General features: G+C 43.8%; 1 protein-coding gene across 2 annotated transcripts in view; it reads left to right on the forward strand.

Annotated features, from left to right (window-relative positions):
* erbb2 (erb-b2 receptor tyrosine kinase 2) overlaps positions 1–18,957 on the forward strand; it is a 70,113-nt gene that overhangs the window by 19,593 nt on the left and 31,563 nt on the right. For both annotated transcript variants that reach the window (XM_087977699.1, XM_087977700.1), the window contains exons 2-11: positions 5,965–6,116; positions 6,839–7,022; positions 8,854–8,991; positions 9,135–9,200; positions 9,568–9,686; positions 10,856–10,997; positions 11,166–11,282; positions 11,755–11,881; positions 14,375–14,448; positions 15,579–15,669. In XM_087977699.1, coding sequence (XP_087833825.1) covers positions 5,965–6,116; positions 6,839–7,022; positions 8,854–8,991; positions 9,135–9,200; positions 9,568–9,686; positions 10,856–10,997; positions 11,166–11,282; positions 11,755–11,881; positions 14,375–14,448; positions 15,579–15,669 — 1,210 coding nt within the window. The remainder of the gene's footprint in view (positions 1–5,964; positions 6,117–6,838; positions 7,023–8,853; positions 8,992–9,134; positions 9,201–9,567; positions 9,687–10,855; positions 10,998–11,165; positions 11,283–11,754; positions 11,882–14,374; positions 14,449–15,578; positions 15,670–18,957) is intronic.

The raw sequence follows: 18,957 nt of genomic DNA on the forward strand, positions 1-18,957 counted from the left end.
GTTACAGAGCTCAGGGAATCATTAGAGTGTACTGGCCTCGATGCCGTGTTACGTTGATCCACTGAAGTAGTAAAATGGGAGGGCCAAGGAGATTGTGGTAATTAGCTGACTTCATCAGCAAAGTTGCTGCTTATATTCTTGGGAAGATAAACAGCAGGAAGCAAATCTAAACAATAGCAGTGTACCTGCTGACTTATGCTGAGATTCTGGATTTATTGAAGTCTGGGGTTTTACAGAGCCACCCATAGATGGTCTGTCCCTGTCTCAGTTATTCAGTTTGGCAACTGATTGTGAATGAATAATTTATGGAATTGAGAGACTCCCAAACGCAACAGAATTGTGGGAGACTGTGGAATGAATGTTGCCCTTAATGGAAAGGGGGCTGGAATTTCAAAATGGGGAAATTTACTGTAACCATTTAGGACATTGGTGAGACACCACTTGAAGTGTTATGTACAGTTTTGGTCTCCCCTTTATTTGAAAAGAAAATGACTTTAGAAGAATGAGAGGCAACCTTATTCAAATATATAAGATTGTTTGGAGACTTGACAGTGTAGATGCAGAGAGGTCTTTTTCTTGTGGGCTGGGACCAGAGGGCATAGACTTGACCATTTAAGACAAATATGAGGAGGAGTTTCGTATAAGGTTGGTGAATCTGTGGAATTTGTTACCCCAGAGGGCTGTTGAGGATGGGTCATTCAGAAAGTTCAAGATTGAGATAGACCAATTTTGATCAGTAATGGAATAAAGGGTTATGGGGAAAAGGCAGAAAGATGAAGTTGAGGATCATCTGATCAACCATGATCTCATTGAATAGTGGAGCAAATTTGATGGGCTTAATGACCTGCTTCTGCTCTTGAGCTATGGATTTATCATCTCTGAAGCTGTGCAGAGACAGTTGACTTCACTTATTCTGGGATAAAGCACTTGTGAAGAAAGGTTGAACAAGTTGGAATTATCGATTGGAATTTAGAAGAAGAATGAGGTGATTTCTCCACTTTGTGGGGAAGACTAAACCTTGAGGGATGTGGTTTAAAAGAAAGAGGTTGTCTTTTAAGACAATGATATTTTTTTCTGTCAGTGGATTATATGGATGTCTCTTCATCAGAAGCAGAGGCTTCAAATTTATTCAAGCACAAGTTGTATAAAGTTTTGATTGCATATGGGAGTGGAGAGTTATGGGGTGTAGTGAGGAGTTATGGGGTGTAGTGAGGAGTTGAGACTGCAATTTCCCAAAATTGGAAGAGCTGTCTCAGACTAGTCAAGCAAAAGCCTGACAGAAAAACTCACGGAATCTGCCTTGCAATATTCCAGATGTAACCATCACAATCCCTGAATGTGGTCTGTCCCACCAGCAGGACAGATGCAGCAGAAATGATGTACAATTGGGAGAGAGTTACCCCTGGTAGTCCTCAACATTGACTCAAAACCCCATAAAGTCTCATGGTTTTAGGTTAAACGTGGATGAGGAAACCTGATTACCAAGTACTGTCCTCCCTCAACTGGTGAAACAGCCCTCCTCCATGTTGGACAAAGCTTAGAGGAAGTACTGAGGGTGGCAAGGGTGCAAAATGTTCTCTGGATGGGGGATTTCAATGTTCGCCACCAAGAGTGGCTTGGCAACAGCACTACTGATCGAATTGGTCAGGTCCTAAAGCGCACACCTGCTGGATTGGGTCTGCAGCAGGTGGTGAGCGAACCAACAAGATGGAAAAACATACTTGAGCTCATCCTTACCGATTTGTCTATCATATATGTGGCTGTCCGTGACCGTATTGGTAAGAATAACCACCACACAGTCCTTGTGGAGACAAAGTCCCACCTCCACATTGAAAATAAGTGCCTCCATGGTATTTTGTGACACTATCCCTGTACTAACGGGGCAGATTTTGAACAGATCTAACAATTCAAGGCTGGACACCCATGAGGTGCTGTGGGCCATCAACAGTCTCATATGTCATAGACGTATACAGCGCACCAACAGACACTTTCGTCTAACTAGTCCATGCCGACCAGATATCCAAAGTTAATCTAGGTCTCTTTATTCAACAATGCTCGCCAGGACCTTACCATTAAGTGTATAAGTCCTGCACTGATTTGCATTACCAAAATGGAGCACCTCACATTGAGCTAAGTTAACTCCATCTGCCTGTCCTTGGCCCATATGCCTCTCTGATCAAGATCCCATTGTACTACTGTGAGGCTAATTAGAAGGATTGATAGATTCTTGGAGTCAGAATTTTGCACTGCAGGAAACCATTCAACCCATTATACTTGTGTTCAGTGTTTGAAAGATATATCCAATTCGTCCCATACTCTTAAATCTGCTTCCAATATCTAAAATGTCAAATTGAAAAATATGGAGGACTGAAGACTTGTGACCAGTGGTGTGCCACAAGGATCGGTGCTGGTTCCCTTAATTTTAGTCATTTATATAAATGATTTGGATGTGAATACAGAGAATGGTTATTAAATCTGTAGATGACACTAAAATTGATGATGTAGACTGTGAAGAAGGTTATCTCAGAATATGACAGGACTTTGATCAGATGGGCTGATGACCGTGGAATAGCAGATTGAGTCTAAATTAGATAAAAGTGAGGTGCTGCAATTTGATTGGATCCTGAGGTGTGTGGCGAAAAAAGAGACCTTGGGGCACATGTTCATAGTTTCTTGAAGGTCAAATCACAGGTAGACAGGAGGGTAGCGAAGAAGGGGTTTGGTATACTTGCCTTTATTGGTCATTGCATTGAATGTAGGAGTTGAGATGTCATGTTATGGCTGTTCAGGATATTCGTTAGCCCACTTTTGGAATACTGCTTTCAATTCTGGTCTCCCTGCTATAGGAAAGTTGTTGTTAAATTTGAAAGGGTTCAGAAAGGATTTACAAGGATATTACTGGATTGGTGGGTTTGAGCTATAGAGAGAGGCTGAATAGACTGGCGCTATTTTCCGTGCTGTGTCAGAGGCTGAGGGGAGACCTTATAGAAGTTTATAAAATCATGAGGGGTATGGATAAGGTGAATAGCTATGGTCTTTTTCCCAAGTTAGCAGAGTCCAAGACTTAGAGGGCTTTGGTTTGAGGTGTGAGGAGGAAGATTTAAAAGGGACCTAAGGGGCAATGTTTTCACATGGAGGGTGGTGTGTATATGGAATGCACTGCTAGAGGAAGTCATGGAGGATGGTATAATTACAGCATTTAAAAGGATTCTGGATGGGTATATCAATAAGAATGGTTTAGAGGAATATGGGCCAAATGCTGGCAAATGGGACTAGGTTAATTTAGGGTATCTGGTTGGTATGGACAAGTTGGGTCAAAGGGTTTGTTTCTGTGCTGTATGACTCCTTTGACTTTGTTACAGTTTAAAACAAAACCCAGAGAATATGTGATTGGCTGTTTGACGGGCAGAAAGTATTTTCAATTTAATGCAGTGGTTGATTGGTGAACTATTTCTGGGCAGTATTAGAATTGCGAGCAGATATTGCGTCTGATATTTTTGTGGCATTGGTAGCTTGGGAAACATTTTTGGACAGGCAAGGTTAATTTGAGGAAGCAGGCTTCAGAGTTGTTTTCTGGGAGCAAGGATGTTTGGGTGTTCTTGAATAAGTGAGAGGATATTTTTGGGGAGTCAGTGAGATGTGTTATTGGGTGAAATCATAGCTGCCATGCTCCATCCCTGTAAATTCACCATGGAGGCGGATGCCATCACCATGGTAATCCAGGCCCACAGTTTGGTGGGGGTGTTATCAAACAATGATTTACCTGTTTTCAAGCCAATTTTAAAAGCTGCAGAGCTAATAGTGAGAGTGAGCCACCTCACCCGACAGACCTTGGCAGGAAACTCTCTTTTTTAGCACATTCCTAACGTATTTGTCATGCCTTGTGTGACCTGAGCTGAGAGTCAGGGCACAGATGCAGGCAGCTCAGATGAATGGATTGTGATGAGGACCCAGCCTGACTCCACACCACTCAGGCTGCTGAAGTAGATTGTGAGCAGACTGAATTCCAACTGCGCAGCAACCTTTCTTCATATTTGTTGCCCCCCCCTCCCCCGCCCACCTCTTGTACTCAATTTAAATCCTTTCTCATCTGGTTGCCTTGGGGTCAGTCCTATACCAGCTGAGGTACTTCTGGTCTGAATCAGATGTGTAACGCACTTGAACAAATGTGAACAAAGTCTGTTAGGCATGAATCAATGCTGTCTGATGTATCATTGTGTGAACAGGACAGTTGTTCTAACATTTTTGAATCCTGGATTTCAAGTGTTTGGACCAGGGTGGGGAATGTGTCTGGCACTTGTTGGATTTGAACTGATAGTCACAATTAAGTTCAGATGTTACAAACTCTCCCAACTCAGAGAAAGGAAGCTGTTTCCAGAGGAAGAGATGGATTCCCTTGGTGATGAATTAACCTTCACCCTCCCCAAACCTGTACATTTAGGGCTAACAGGACTTTATTAACCCCAAGCTAGTGTTGTCAGAGTACTGATTTGGGAATTGGAGATCTCGTCTCAACATCTTAACATTACTTGTATTAAACTCCCAGATTGCAAGTATCAGATAAATATCAAATGAGTGATTCTCTATCCAGAATCTTCTGCAAGTTGAACAAACACTGACTCTGCCCAGTTGCACAGTGAGTAACACTTCACCTGAGTAAATACTGACTCTGTACAGTTGCACAGTGAGTAACACTTCACCTGAGTAAATACTGACTCTGTACAGTTGCACAGTGAATATCCTAACTCTGATCTGTCAAAAAATGTGATTTATTTGGGGCGCTATATGTCGGTCAGCAGAAGCTGAATTAGACAAGCAGGAAGTGATCGGAGAGGCAGTTGGGTTCTCTTTAAAGCACTGCTGATTTAGTGTGTAATATAATCAGACAGGCTTTGTGGGAACAGCAATGGAATGGGGATTCCAATTGGCTGTTAATGTCAGCACAGCATTCATTAACATTTTGGGCAGTGTATTATTACCCTGGGTCAGGGGAGTTGGCAATTCCCTTACACTGGCTTGCAAGTGCAGTACAGGTTTTTATAATCCTTTTCACAGGATCAAAAGATTGTTATTTGAGTATAAATACCCCACAATTAGGCCATATCTCGCAGGACCAGAAGTAGGCCATTCAACACATTTCAGTTCCTGGAGTTCCCTTTCCTCCTATTCTTTCACCCTGTCATTGCTGCTCCTTCATTTTTGACACATCCTTACTGTTGCCTTATTTGTTGTGTCTGCTGTCAGCTCTCACTCTCCCTTGTGTGATGGAGAGTGTCACTGACTTTGGGGTTGAAGTGTGGAGCTCCTTTTTGGCTCGGGACACCTGATGCACCGGAATTAATTGGTCCTTTCAACAGATGCTTTAAGTATAGAATGTGTCTATCAGGTGTCAGTGACAGGCTGGCGGAAGGAGTCTCATTGAGCTTTCCTTCTGTCTGTATCCATATCCAGGAAGGAATAACCCAGTTGGTCCACTAATGGCTTGGGTATGGAAGGTTACCTCCTGTCCTGGGCTGACCTGAGATGATGTTTACTGCAGATATAGCAGTGGGATCTAGAGAGCAGGAAGCCAGTTTTGCTGCCTCAGACTATACTTTCAGTATCTCTGCAGCTTCTGTGATGTTTGCTCAAACAGTTACTTTCTGGGCTGGTGTTGTCCCTCTGGTGCTACTGTGCAGAGACCTCACCTTAGGTCAGCTCTCCATCTCCCAGGGTAAGTGAGAAGCACTGCTGCCAAATTCAAGTTAAAATCTAGCCTTTTTTGAGAAAAGCAACCTATGACTGTGTATAATGATAGCTGCAAATTCAGCAATCTGAGGGTCAAAACATCAGTGTATAGGGAAGGGCATATCAGTGGGTAGACCCGTGTTACGATGAGAGGTATACAAGTGTCACAGTGAAAGCTGTGCAGTAGATTTGACACTAATCTAATTCATGCCTCTATTCTCTCCCTATTGTCTTCAGTTTGTCCTGGGACAGACATGAAATTGGAGTTGTCGTTCAGCTTAGAGAACCATTACTACACACTGCGCAAACAATATGAGAACTGCCGTGAGGTCCAGGGCAACCTAGAGATCACGTACCTTACAGGGAACCTCAACCTATCCTTTCTACAGGTAACTTAGAAATAAGAGTGTATGCAGGTTTCTTTGTTTGGGGAAAAAAGTAAATCAGTTCATAGTTACTGGGTCCAGTCCAAGTCTGTATTCCCACTGTCTTGGATTTTCCAATGTGTTAATTCCATACCTTTACCCTGACACTTCTGTCTTTATTAGCAATTCTTCACTGCAGTCACTAGATTTAGCATGAGCTGGTTTATTTCCCTTTCCTGTAGATCAAAGGCACTTGACGACATATTGTGTTGACTAACTGAGGACAACTCAGCAAAGAATTAGGGTGGGCCATGGCTCATTTCAATGTGGCTCCGTTCCTGCTCCTTGAAGCTTGCTCCTATTTGGGATGTAGCACACCTCCTCCCCAGAATTTCCTCTCATTCAGGACAGGGCTTTACACTTTGGGACTCAGGCTCACTCCTTCCAAGTGTGGGATTTCCTTTTTTTATTCATGGTCTACTAAAGTGACCAAGACAGTGAATCAATCATGCTTTTGGTGGAATTGCTGGGTTTCTGATCAAGGGCAAAGATAAGCAGGAAGCACTGAATTGTACTCCGGAGTCAAGGCAGCGATCCGTGTAGAACAGGTGTAGAATCCTGGCTTTTCTGCTGTCTTGATATGCAACTCCTAAACTCTCTAATCGTGATGGGGTCTGTCTATTGATGAACTCTCTACTTGTTACAAGTTCCAGCTATTTAATTTTTTGCTTTTTTGTTTTGTGCAGAATATTCAAGAAGTCCAAGGTTATGTTTTAATAGCACACAATGCAGTCGACTACATTCCTCTAGAAAATCTACGCATCATACGAGGAAGCCAGTTGTATGAGGGTCAGTTTGCACTGGCCGTCCTGTCTAATTTTAACTCGACTGGTGCCGGTCTCCGAGAACTTCGTATGAAAAGTCTGACAGGTCAGAGTCTTTGTACAATCTGTTGGCTTCAGTTCTTCACTCTCTTGGTTCTGTAAACTAATCCCTACTGCCCCAGTTCTGACAACGACCCAGATTTGGGATCCATAATAGAAGAGTTGATTTATAGCAAGTCAGCAATCCCCAAATAACTCAAGAACAGATTTCAGAAGCTTTCTTGTCTGTGCCAGTAATGATCAGAAAATGGGCTGAGCTATCCCAGGAATTTACGGAATGCATAACAGTCTTCTTTTCAAAGTTCTTTTAAACTTTCCCTTATGGTACTTGCTGACTATCAGTCTCGTGCTAACATTTAGCCTTAAAAGGAGTTTACCACCAACTTTGGGCTGCATTCGCAAGCGACTTGACTCTGAAGACATCATACTGACGAGCCATGAACCAACAGCAGCTTCATACCATTCCCAGGCTAAGCCTCAATCAGGGGGATTTGGGCCCAGTTCAGTCAACCCTACCGACCTTGACCTTGATTGAACAATGGGGATGAGACTGCCCTTTGACTGGAGGGCATGCCAGGACCAGTACCTAGAAGTAACTTGGTGTCAACTGATGAAGCTACCAAACAGTGTGACTTGCATGCCAAGCAGCAAGTGATAGATTAGAGCTAAACAATCCCACAACTAATGGATTAGATCAAAGGTTGGAAGTTCTGCCATATCCAATTGTGAATGGTGGTAAACAGTTCAGCACTTCACGGGAGGAGGAGGCTCCATTAATAACCCCATTCCCAAGGATGGGAGAACCCAGCACCCTGATAAGACTGGTGCATTTGCAGCAATTCAACATTCCTTCAGTGTCCCTGGGTGAGAATCCTGGAAATCCTTAAGACGTTTTGGACCTACCTACAGCGCACAGACTGTAGCAATTCATGAAGGCAGCTCACCAACACCTTTTCAAAGGCAACTAGGGACTGGTAATAAATGCTGGCCTGACCAGCAATCCCCATGTCCCATAAGTGAATTTTGGAAAAAAAAACTCTTCTGTATCTTGGAAGAAATGCTGGGTGGAACTTTGAGTTATAATTTTATTCTCAGTTGGGGATTTCCATTCTGTCAACCTGGCAAGGGTTCTTTTCACATGAGTTAGATGTTTCACTTGTGAATAACAAAGCTAGAATAAAAAACGGTGAAAAAATCCAACAGGGTCTGCTGGCAGCAGTAGATCAACAAACTGAAAGGAGGAGGAAAGGAGGCAAAGAAACTGTGATTAGATCCTGACAAAGTTTAGGAGACCAAGATTGCCGAGGTTACCATAGTATTGAGATACTGAGTAAGTGATTCAAATAAGACAGAGTGCAGTGAATCTTTTATAAATTCCACTGTCTTGAGTGTGTCATGAAGCCAACCCTGATGAGGTTGCAGAACCAACTCATTGATTGGTTCACAATTCAAACGGAGGTTCCCTTTGAGCCTGACTCTGACTGGGACCATGAGGCTGGTTCATGGCACCTTTGATCTCAGAATTGAGAGGAGGGTGCAGGGATGTGTGGGACTGGGAACTGAAATTTGGAAGAGTGCTGGCCATGGATTTGTAAACTGAATTAGCCTTATAGTGCTTAAGTCTGAACATATTCCCATTTTCTGAAATGGGTGGACAAACCCTCTGTCATATATTGCTTGTTATCATCTCCTCAAAGACACATTGGAATGGGTATAAAATGCTGAAAATATTCTCACCTGAAGTATGCAGGAAAGACAGTCTGCGCAACTAGCAATTTTGCTGAACTTAGTGACTTATGTTTTGCACTTCACCAAAAGGTAGGGGGAGTTAGGGTAATCCTATGGAACAATTGATAATATAAGTGTGTGTTTGACAGAAATCCTGGTGGGGAATATTCGGATCAGTGATAATCCCTGGCTCTGTTACCAAGAGACCATCCAATGGGATGATATTCAGGACAAGAACAACATGTATCCTTTTGTAGGATCAGTGGACTTTAACCGGACAGTAGAATGTGAGTATATCTGGTGAAATGGAGAGAATTCACATCTCCCTAACGAATGTATTTGATGTTGGAGCTATTACTTAGGGCTATGGGTACTATGATCACTGTCTCATTGTTATTTAATGCTATCTCTGTCTATCTTTCTCCCTCAGGTGTTAACTGTAGCTACTGTGAGTCAGGATCATGCTGGGGCTCAGGTCCTGAATATTGCCAGATATGTGAGTGACTGTCCAGTGGATTGTTTCTATACCTATCACATTACAATTCTGGTTTCTTTAGCACTTTGTGGTCCAGTAATTTTCGATATGTTCCAACTTCAAATTGACTGTGTGAATGGCTATTGTTGACCTTCTTATAGAGATTATTGATGCGAAATTCCAGGGTGGAGAAAGACATTTCTCCCAGGATTGGGTTTGCTAATGTTGCTGGGGTTGATGTGGAAGGGGGAACTGGTGAGATACCCATTTATGGTTATGCATTTGGCCCTGTTATGCATTTGTGCCTAAGTCTGTTTGTAGAGTTCATTTTGAATTTGCTTCTTTAACATGGTTGGTGCCTTGCAGACTTAACATTTCTGTGTTTCAGTGACTCGGAAGATTTGTGCTCCTGAGTGTCTGTCTCGATGTAAAGGACGAGACCCAACTGATTGCTGCCACAGCCAGTGTGCCGCAGGCTGCACTGGACCGAAAGACACTGACTGCCTGGTAAGTGCACACCCAGAGATCATATTTATTAACAGTAGATAAAATTAAGCAGAAGTTTGGATTCTTCCAGGGCACTGTAAGAAGCAGGAGTAGGTCTTTTGGCCCTTTCAGCCTGCTGTATCATTCAATAGGATCTTGGCTGATTTGCCATTCCTCACATCCCCTTTCTTGCCCTTTCCCCTAACTCTGATTCCTGTACTGATCAAGAGTCTATCTATTTCACTCTGAAATATACATACTCTGCCCCCATAGCTTTCTGTGACCAGGAGTTCCAAAGAGACACAACCCTCTAAGAGAAGAAATTCTTCTTCATTTCTGTCTTAAATTTGCATCCCTTTATCATGACACTATGCCTTCTGGTCCTAGACTCTACCATGAGGGGGAAACATCCTCTCAGCATTTACCCTGTCGAGTCTCTTAAGCATGGAGGAGAAAGTGAGGTCTGCAGATGCTGGAGATCAAAGTTGAAACTTTATTGCTGGAACAGCACAGCAGGTCAGGCAGCATCCAGGGAACAGGAGATTCGACGTTTCGGGCACAGGCCCTTCTTCAGGAATGGAGAAGGGCCTGTGCCCGAAACGTCGAATCTCCTGTTCCCTTGATGCTGCCTGACCTGCTGTGCTGTTCCAGCAATAGAGTCTCTTAAGCATCTCATATGTCTCAATGAGAGGTATGGTGTTTTCATAGCATCACTTTCTTCCCTGGAGGAGCTGTGTAAGCATCCACAGACTGATTAACAGTTTGATAGCTCACAATATGAGCTTCCATTTCCTGTCCACAACCATTTTTATCCCAGAAAAAAAGGGTATTTCATCCGTTTAACAGTGTTTTGTATGCTCACAAATAATTATGGTGAAGAGGAGGTGGGTAGTGTTGGATGGATGGGTGGGTGGGGGTCGCCTGCAGAGAGGCCCCAAGGGATATTCTTGTGAACATCAGAGGTGGAGCTCTTGTCTTCCAGATGGCTCAGTCTTGGTCTCTGCTATACCATAGGCTTTGCCTCAGAAGGGGGAGTTGTGTGCAGTAAGTTAATAACATAACTTTCTGGATAATTCCTGTCTCTTTAACCCTGTGACCCTGTCCTGGGTGCTTTGCACAGCACTAGCTCCAGGTCTTGGGTTAGAGTGTTTCAGGTGTGCAGCTAATCTGATTCTGTTCTTCTCTTCCAGGCCTGTCACTATTTCAGCAATGGTGGAACATGTCGGGGGGACTGTCCACCTCTCTACATCTACACATCTCATAAATACCATCTGGAGCGCAATCCTGATGGGAAATACATCTTTGGAGCCAGCTGTGTCAAAAAGTGCCCACGTAAGTTCCTGTTGCAACTTTCCTACTTTATTAATACTTTAATTTTAAGTTTTTAATTCCTTCTTTATTCCTCTCAAATTTATCTTTGATCCTGTTGTAATATATCTCCTCTTCCCTCTCTTTTCCCTATCTTCCTGGCAACATTTTGCTGTTCATGTTCACTCACAGATAATTACTTAGCGACCAATGTGGGCTCGTGCACTCTGAACTGTCCAAACAACACCAGGGAAGTGAACAGAGGAGGTGAACAGAAATGTGAGGGGTGTAGTCCCCCCTGTCCCAAAGGTCAGTATCACATTTGCTGAGGCGAGCAGTTAACAGTTTCTGTTTGGATGGGATTGGTGAGATAGTCCTCATGGTTTACCCATTTCTGCTAGGTGTGGTTGAATCTAAGGACAGTGACTCTGATCTTGTTAGTGACATGTGTGAAGTGGACCCAAGTTTAATGACAGTCTGCTGAAGATGAATCTGAGATATGGGGTTTGCATTCTACCCTACAGTCAATATGCAGAGTCAGATTGGGAATGATCACTCCGCTTTATTGAGAAACTAGAAAGTCAGAGAAGAAACCTGATTTCTGTTGCAATCTCCAATTGGCTGGCTGTGTACTAGAATCAGTTTAACAGTTGTATGAATAAGCTCTCTTTTGAGTTAATGACTTGGATTTTTCTAGATAAAACAAATATGTTCTGTGTTTGAAGTTGTTTGGTACTGGTTACTCTTTTCATATTTTTCACTAAGTTGTCTTGCCTTGTAGTGTGTAATGGTTTGGGTGTAAACAGCTGGAAGGGAGTGCGGGCTGTGAACTCGAACAACATCGATTCCTTCACTGGCTGCACCAAGATCTTTGGAAGCTTGATTTTTCTTAATAAGACTTTCTATGGGTGAGTGTTTCCCATTGTCACCCCTGATCCTTCCTCTGATTCCACCCTGCTCCCTTGATAACAAGCTGCTTGGACACACTGTCCATTTCTAGGGTAGATCTTAGACCATAAGACAGAGGAGCAGAAATTAGGCCATTCAGCCTTTTGAGTCTGCTCCGTCATTCAATCATGGCTGATAATTTTCTCAACTCCTTTGTCCCGCGTGGATCCCCTTAATACTCAAGAACCTATCTATCTCTATCTTAAATATACTTAATGACCTGGCCTCCACAGCCTTCTTTGGCAATGAATTCCATAGATTCACCACTGTCTAGCTGAAGAAGTTTCTCCTTATCTCTATTCTAAAAGGTTTTCCCTTTACTCTAAGGCTGTGCCCTCAGGTCCTAATCTCTCTGACCAATGGAAACATCTTCCCAACACCTATTCTGTCCAGGCCATTCAGTATTCTGTATGTTTCAATTAAATCCCCTCTCATCCTTCTAAACTCTATCAAGTATATGCCCAGAGTTCTCAAATGTTCCTTGCATGATAAGCTTTTCATTCCTGGGACCATTCTCGTGAATCTTCCAGAGCCTGCATAATTTGAGTTAAACTAAACGTGCAGCAGAAAATATTTTCCACTGTGATTTACCAGTGTGTACCAAGGCCATCTGAAAATGTAACTTCTAATCTCCTCCCACACTTGGCTTCATACAATTTGCACACTCTCTCTGAAAGAGACCAGGAACCACCCATCAGGACTGACTCCCAGCTTCAAGTCTGGCTGGAAGAGGTGCTTCGGATGTCACTGTCAGTGCACCAAATGTCCACTCTAATCTCTGCAATGATAACAATAAATGTGCCTTATATAGTCTTACTTCGGTAATGGAAAGGGTACTGAGGGATAGGATTTATGAGTATCTGGAAAAACACTGCTTGATTAGGGACAGCCAGCACGGATTTGTGAAGGGTAGGTCTTGCCTTACAAGTCTTATTGAATTCTTTGAGGAAGTGACCAAGCATGTGGACGAGGGTAGAGCAGTGGATGTAGTATACATGGATTTTAGTAAGGCATTTGATAAGGTTCCCCATGGTAGGCTTATGCGGAAAGTCAGGAGGCATGGGATAGAGGGAAATTTGGCCAATTGGAATGAAAACTGGCTAACCGGTCGAAGTCAGAGAGTGGTGGTAGATGGCAAATATTCAGCCTGGAGCCCAGTTACAAGTGGAGTTCCGCAGGGAAGAGTTCTGGGTCCTCTGCTGTTTGTAATTTTTATTAATGACTTGGATGAGGGAGTCGAAGGGTGGGTCAGTAAATTTGCAGATGATACGAAGATTGGTGGAGTTATGGATAGTGAGGAGGGCTGTTGTCGGCTGCAGAGGGACTTAGATATGATGCAGAGCTGGGCTGAGGAGTGGCAGATGGAGTTCAACCCTGAGGAGAAAGTGAGGTCTGCAGATGCTGGAGATCAGAGCTGAAAATGTGTTGCTGGAAAAGCGCAGCAGGTCAGGCAGCATCCAGGGAACAGGAGAATCGACGTTTCGGGCATAAGCCCTTCTTCAGGAGTTCAACCCTGCCAAGTGTGAGGTTGTCCATTTTGGAAAGACAAATAAGAATGCGGAATACAAGGTTAACGGTAGGGTTCTTAGTGAGGTGGAGGAACAGAGGGATCTTGGGGTCTATGTTCATAGATCTTTGAAAGTTGCCACTCAGGTGGATAGAGCTTGTAAGAAGGCCTATGGTGTATTAGCGTTCATTAGCAGAGGGATTGAATTCAAGAGTCGTGAAGTGATGGTGCAACTGTACAGGACTTTGGTTAGGCCACATTTGGAGTACTGTGTGCAGTTCTGGTCGCCTCACTTTAGGAAAGATGTGGAAGCTTTGGAGAGGGTGCAGAGAAGATTTACCAGGATGTTGCCTGGAATGGAGAATAGGTTGAGAGTGCCAGGCTTTTTCTCGTTGGAATGGCAAAGGATGAGGGGTGACTTGATAGAGGTTTATAAGATGATCAGAGGAATAGATAGAGTAGACAGTCAGAAACGTTTTCCCCGGGTACAACAGAGTGTTACAAGGGGACATAAATTTAAGGTGAAGGGTGGAAGGTATAGGGGAGATGTCAGGGGTGGGTTCTTTACCCAGAGAGTGGTGGGGGCATGGAATGCACTGCCTGTGGGAGTGGTAGAGTCAGAATCTTTGGTGACCTTTAAGCGGCAATTGGATAGGTACATGGATGGGTGCTTAAGCTAGGACAAATGTTTGGCACAGCATCGTGGGCCGAAGGGCCTGTTCTGTGCTGTATTGTTCTATGTTCTATATAACAGATTAGTGAAGGCAGGATAGGATTTGGCTCTGTCTAATTTTCTGCTGGCACCCACTATTGGATTTAAATATGAAGTAGACCCCTTGCAGATGCTTCATGGGAAGGAAGGTCCACAGAGGAGGCAAAATATTTCATTGTTGTGCAGTGGGGCAGATCACTGTACTAATAGACTCAGTCTTTTTTGCTTTTTCAGTGACCCAACTACAAAGACTCCACCCCTGGATCCAAGAAAGCTTCAGGTCTTTGCTCCTTTGACAGAAATCACTGGTATGGGCTATTTATTTCTCAAATTGTTCCCTGAAAGGCTGTGATTAACTCAAAGCAGCAACCCTGTGTGAAAATACCGCCATGTTCTGCAAGAATGTAGTCTTCTTTACTCATTTTTGCAGATTTATGGAAGGAAGCCATTTGGCCCAATGTGCTCATGTTGGTTTTTGAAAGAGCTATCCAATCAATCTTGTTCTTTCTCCATACCACTGCAAATTTTATTTACACTTCAAGAATGTGCCTTATTCCCTTTTGAAATTTATTGTTGAATTTGTATCTTTCCTTTATCTATTTAGCATAATCTAGGTCATATAACTTGCTATGTTAAAATAATATTTTTCCACTTCTCCTCTGATTCTTGTTTAATTACTGAAATCAACATTGACTTTTGTGTCCTCTATAGTACAGTGTTCAATTCTGAATGTCACACTTTAGGAAGGATGTAATCTGTATCCTCTGGTTACTCACTGTCAGCCACTGGGAATCTGTTTCTCCTCATTTATTTTATTGAGACTATTAGTGATTTCAAATGGTTGCAATAAATTCCCTCTTTTTCTTTGAAGAAGAACAATCTGAACTTCTCCAGTCTCTGCATATAATTGCTACCTTGTCGCCATTCCTTTAAACCTTTTCTGCAATCTCTCAAGGCCTTGACAGCTTTTCGAAAGTGTGACATTCAGAATTGAACGCAGTGTGCAGGTGTGACCATTTGTTCTAAACTCAAGGTGGTATCCTTGTTGCCTTTCACCAGCCTGTGAAAGGAACTCCATTTCATTCAAAACTTCTGATGTGATCACTCTTCAATGTCTCAGCCACATTGAATAAAGCCAAAACTTTCAAATCTCAATACTAACCCCAGAACTATTTCATGTCCATTAGGTAACGATAGTACTGTCCTTCCCTGGTTTGGTCTACGTGTGACTTTAGACCCACAACAATGTAGAGTTGATCCTTAACTGCCCTGTGGCAAATGCTGACCTAGTCAGGGATGCCCATATTCCATGAATGACTTGTTAAAAATGCTGTCCTGAACCATGCTTTTACAAATTGGTCTACCTGCTCCCTGAACCTGGACCATGCAATGTGCTGTGCCTTTGATGTGTTTTAATGCAATTGCTCTGACTCTGCAGGGTATTTATATATTGAGGAATGGCCACAGAATTTTACTGACCTCAATGTATTCGAGAATCTTGCTGTCATCCGAGGGCGATTGTTATACAGGTGAGATTCACTTTGACCAATCATTGCATGTGGCCCATCTCCTTTTTTTCTTTTTCTCTCTTCACTGCTGTCGTTCATGCTCCATCCACTTGAAGGCCAAACATATGCATGACATGGAGCCATGCCCTTTGCGGTGCTCACACAGACTATTGTGTGCAGAAGCCCCGATTGTTAATAGCTATTCTTATGTACCTTATTTGACATTTGCAATAATAGGGAGAGAGTGCAGTTGAACACGTGGCTGCAAGGCTGGTGTAGGAGGGAGGGCTTCAGATATTTGGACAATTGGACTGCATTCTGGGGAAGGTGGGACCTGTACAAACAGGACGGGTTGCACCTGAACCAGAAGGGCACCAATATCCTGGGGGGTAGGTTTGCTAGCACTCTTCGGGGGGGTTTAAACTAATTTGGCAGGGGGATGGGATCCGGACTTGTAGTCCAGCAAGTAAGCTAGCTGTGTGTCAGGATGCCCAAGACTGTAGGGAGGCTGTGGAGAAGGTAGCACTGACAGGGACTACTTGCGGACACAGAGATGGGCTCAAGTGCGTATACTTCAACGCAAGGAGTATCAGAAATAAGGTGGGTGAACTTAAGGCGTGGATCGGTACCTGGGACTACGATGTTGTGGCCATCACAGAAACGTGGATAGAGGAGGGACAGGAATGGCTGTTGGAGGTTCCTGGTTACAGGTGTTTCAGTAAGATTAGGGAGGGTGGGAAAAAAGGAGGGGGGGGTGGCATTGCTAATTAGAAATGGTATAACAGCTGCAGAAAGGAAGTTTGAGGGGGATCTGCCTCTGGAGGTAGTATGGGCTGAAGTCAGAAATAGGAAAGGTGCAGTCACCTTTGGGTGTTTACTATAGGCCCCCCAATAGCAGCAGAGATGTGGAGAAACAGATTGGGAAACAGATTTTGGAAAGGTGCAGAAGCCACAGGGTCGTAGTCATGGGCGACTTCAACTTCCCAAATATTGATTGGAAGCTCTTTAGATCAAGTAGATTGGATGGGGCGGTGTTTGTGCAGTGTGTCCAGGAAGCTTTTCTAACGCAGTATGTAGATTGTCCAACCAGAGGGGAGGCCATATTGGATTTGGTACTCGGTAATGAACCGGGACAAGTGGTGGGCTTGTTAGTGGGTGAACATTTTGGTGATAGTGACCACAATTCTGTGACTTTCACCTTGGTTATGGAGAGAGATAGGTGCGCACAACAAGGTAGATTTTATAATTGGGGGAAGGGAAATTACGATGCTGTAAGGCAGGATTTGAGGAGCATACGTTAGGAGCATAGGCTGTCAGGGAAGGATGTGGTGGAAATGTGGAACTTTTTCAAAGAGCAGATACGACGTGTCCATGATATGTATGTACCTATCAGGCAGGAAAGAAATGGTCGTGTGAGGGAGCCTTGGTTGACGAGAGAGGTTGAATGTCTGGTAAAGAGGAAGAAGGAGGCTTACATAAGGTTGAGGAAACAGGATTCAGACAGAGCAGTGGAGGGATACAGGATAGCCAGAAGGGACCTGAAGAAAGGGATTAGGAGAGCTAAGAGAGGGCATGAAAAATCGTTGGCGGATAGGATCAAAGATAACCCCAAGGCATTTTATGCATATGTGAGAAACCTGAGAATGACGAGAACGAGGGTAGGTCCAATCAAGGACAGTAGTGGGAGACTGTGTATTGAGTCGGAAGAGATAGGAGAGGTCTTGAACAAGTACTTCTCTTCAGTATTTACGAACGAGAGGGACCGTATTGTAGAAGAGGAGAGTGTGAAATGGACTGGTAAGCTAGAAGAGATACCTGTTAGGAAGGAAGATGTGTTGGACATTTTGAACAACTTGAGGATAGACAAGTCCCCCGGGCCTGACGGGATATATCCTAGGATTATGTGGGAAGCAAGAGAGGAAATTGCAGTACCGTTGGCAATGATCTTCTCGTCTTCACTGGCAACGGGGGTGGTACCAGGGGACTGGAGAGTAGCGAATGTTGTGCCCCTGTTCAAAAAAGGGAATAGGGATAACCCCGGGAATTACAGGCCTGTTAGTCTTACTTCTGTGGTAGGCAAAGTAATGGAAAGGGTACTGAGGGATAGGATTTATGAGTATCTGGAAAGACACTGCTTGATTAAGGACAGCCAGCACGGATTTGTGAAGGGTAGGTCTTGCCTTACAAGTCTTATTGAATTCTTCGAAGAGGTGACCAAGCATGTGGATGAGGGTAGAGCAGTGGATGTAGTGTACATGGATTTTAGTAAGGCATTTGATAAGGTTCCCCATGGTAGGCTTATGCGGAAAGTCAGGAGGCATGGGATAGAGGGAAATTTGGCCAATTGGATAGAAAACTGGCTAACCGGTCGAAGGCAGAGAGTGGTGGTAGATGGTAAATATTCAGCCTGGAGCCCAGTTACAAGTGGAGTTCCGCAGGGATCAGTTCTGGGTCCTCTGCTGTTTGTAATTTTTATTAATGACTTAGATGAGGGAGTCGAAGGGTGGGTCAGTAAATTTGCAGATGATACGAAGATAGGTCTAGTTGTGGACAGTGAGGAGGGCTGTTGTCGGCTGCAGAGGGACTTAGATATGATGCAGAGCTGGGCTGAGGAGTGGCAGATGGAATTCAACCCTGCCAAGTGTGAGGTTGTCCATTTTGGAAGAACAAATAAGAATGCGGAATACAGGGTTAATGGTAGGGTTCTTAGTCAGGTGGAGGAACAGAGGGATCTTGGGGTCTATGTACATAGATCTTTGAAGGTTGCCACTCAGGTGGATAGAGTTTATAAGAAGGCCTATGGAGTATTATCGTTCATTAGCAGAGGGATTGAATTCAAGAGTCGTGAAGTGATGTTGCAGCTGTACAGGACTTTGGTTAGGCCACAGTTGGAGTACTGTGTGCAGTTCTGGTCGCCTCACTTTAGGAAAGATGTGGAAGCTTTGGAGAGGGTGCAGAGAAGATTTACCAGGATGTTGCCTGGAATGGAGAGGAAGTCGTACGAGGATAGGTTGAGAGTTCTCGGCCTTTTCTCGTTAGAACGGCGAAGGATGAGGGGTGACTTGATGGAGGTTTATAAGATGATCAGAGGAATAGATAGAGTAGACAGTCAGAAACTTTTTCCCCGGGTACAACAGAGTGTTACAAGGGGACATAAATTTAAGGTGAAGGGTGGAAGGTATAGGGGAGATGTCAGGGGTGGGTTCTTTACCCAGAGAGTGGTGGGGGCATGGAATGCGCTGCCCGTGGAGTGGTAGAGTCGGAATCATTGGCGACCTTTAAGCGGCATTTGGATAGGTACATGGATGG

This window comes from Chiloscyllium plagiosum, unplaced genomic scaffold (assembly GCF_037043375.1).
Source record: "Chiloscyllium plagiosum isolate Xiang-an unplaced genomic scaffold, Cpla_swu_hap1 HiC_scaffold_32, whole genome shotgun sequence".
Classification (NCBI taxonomy): Eukaryota; Metazoa; Chordata; class Chondrichthyes; order Orectolobiformes; family Hemiscylliidae; genus Chiloscyllium; species Chiloscyllium plagiosum.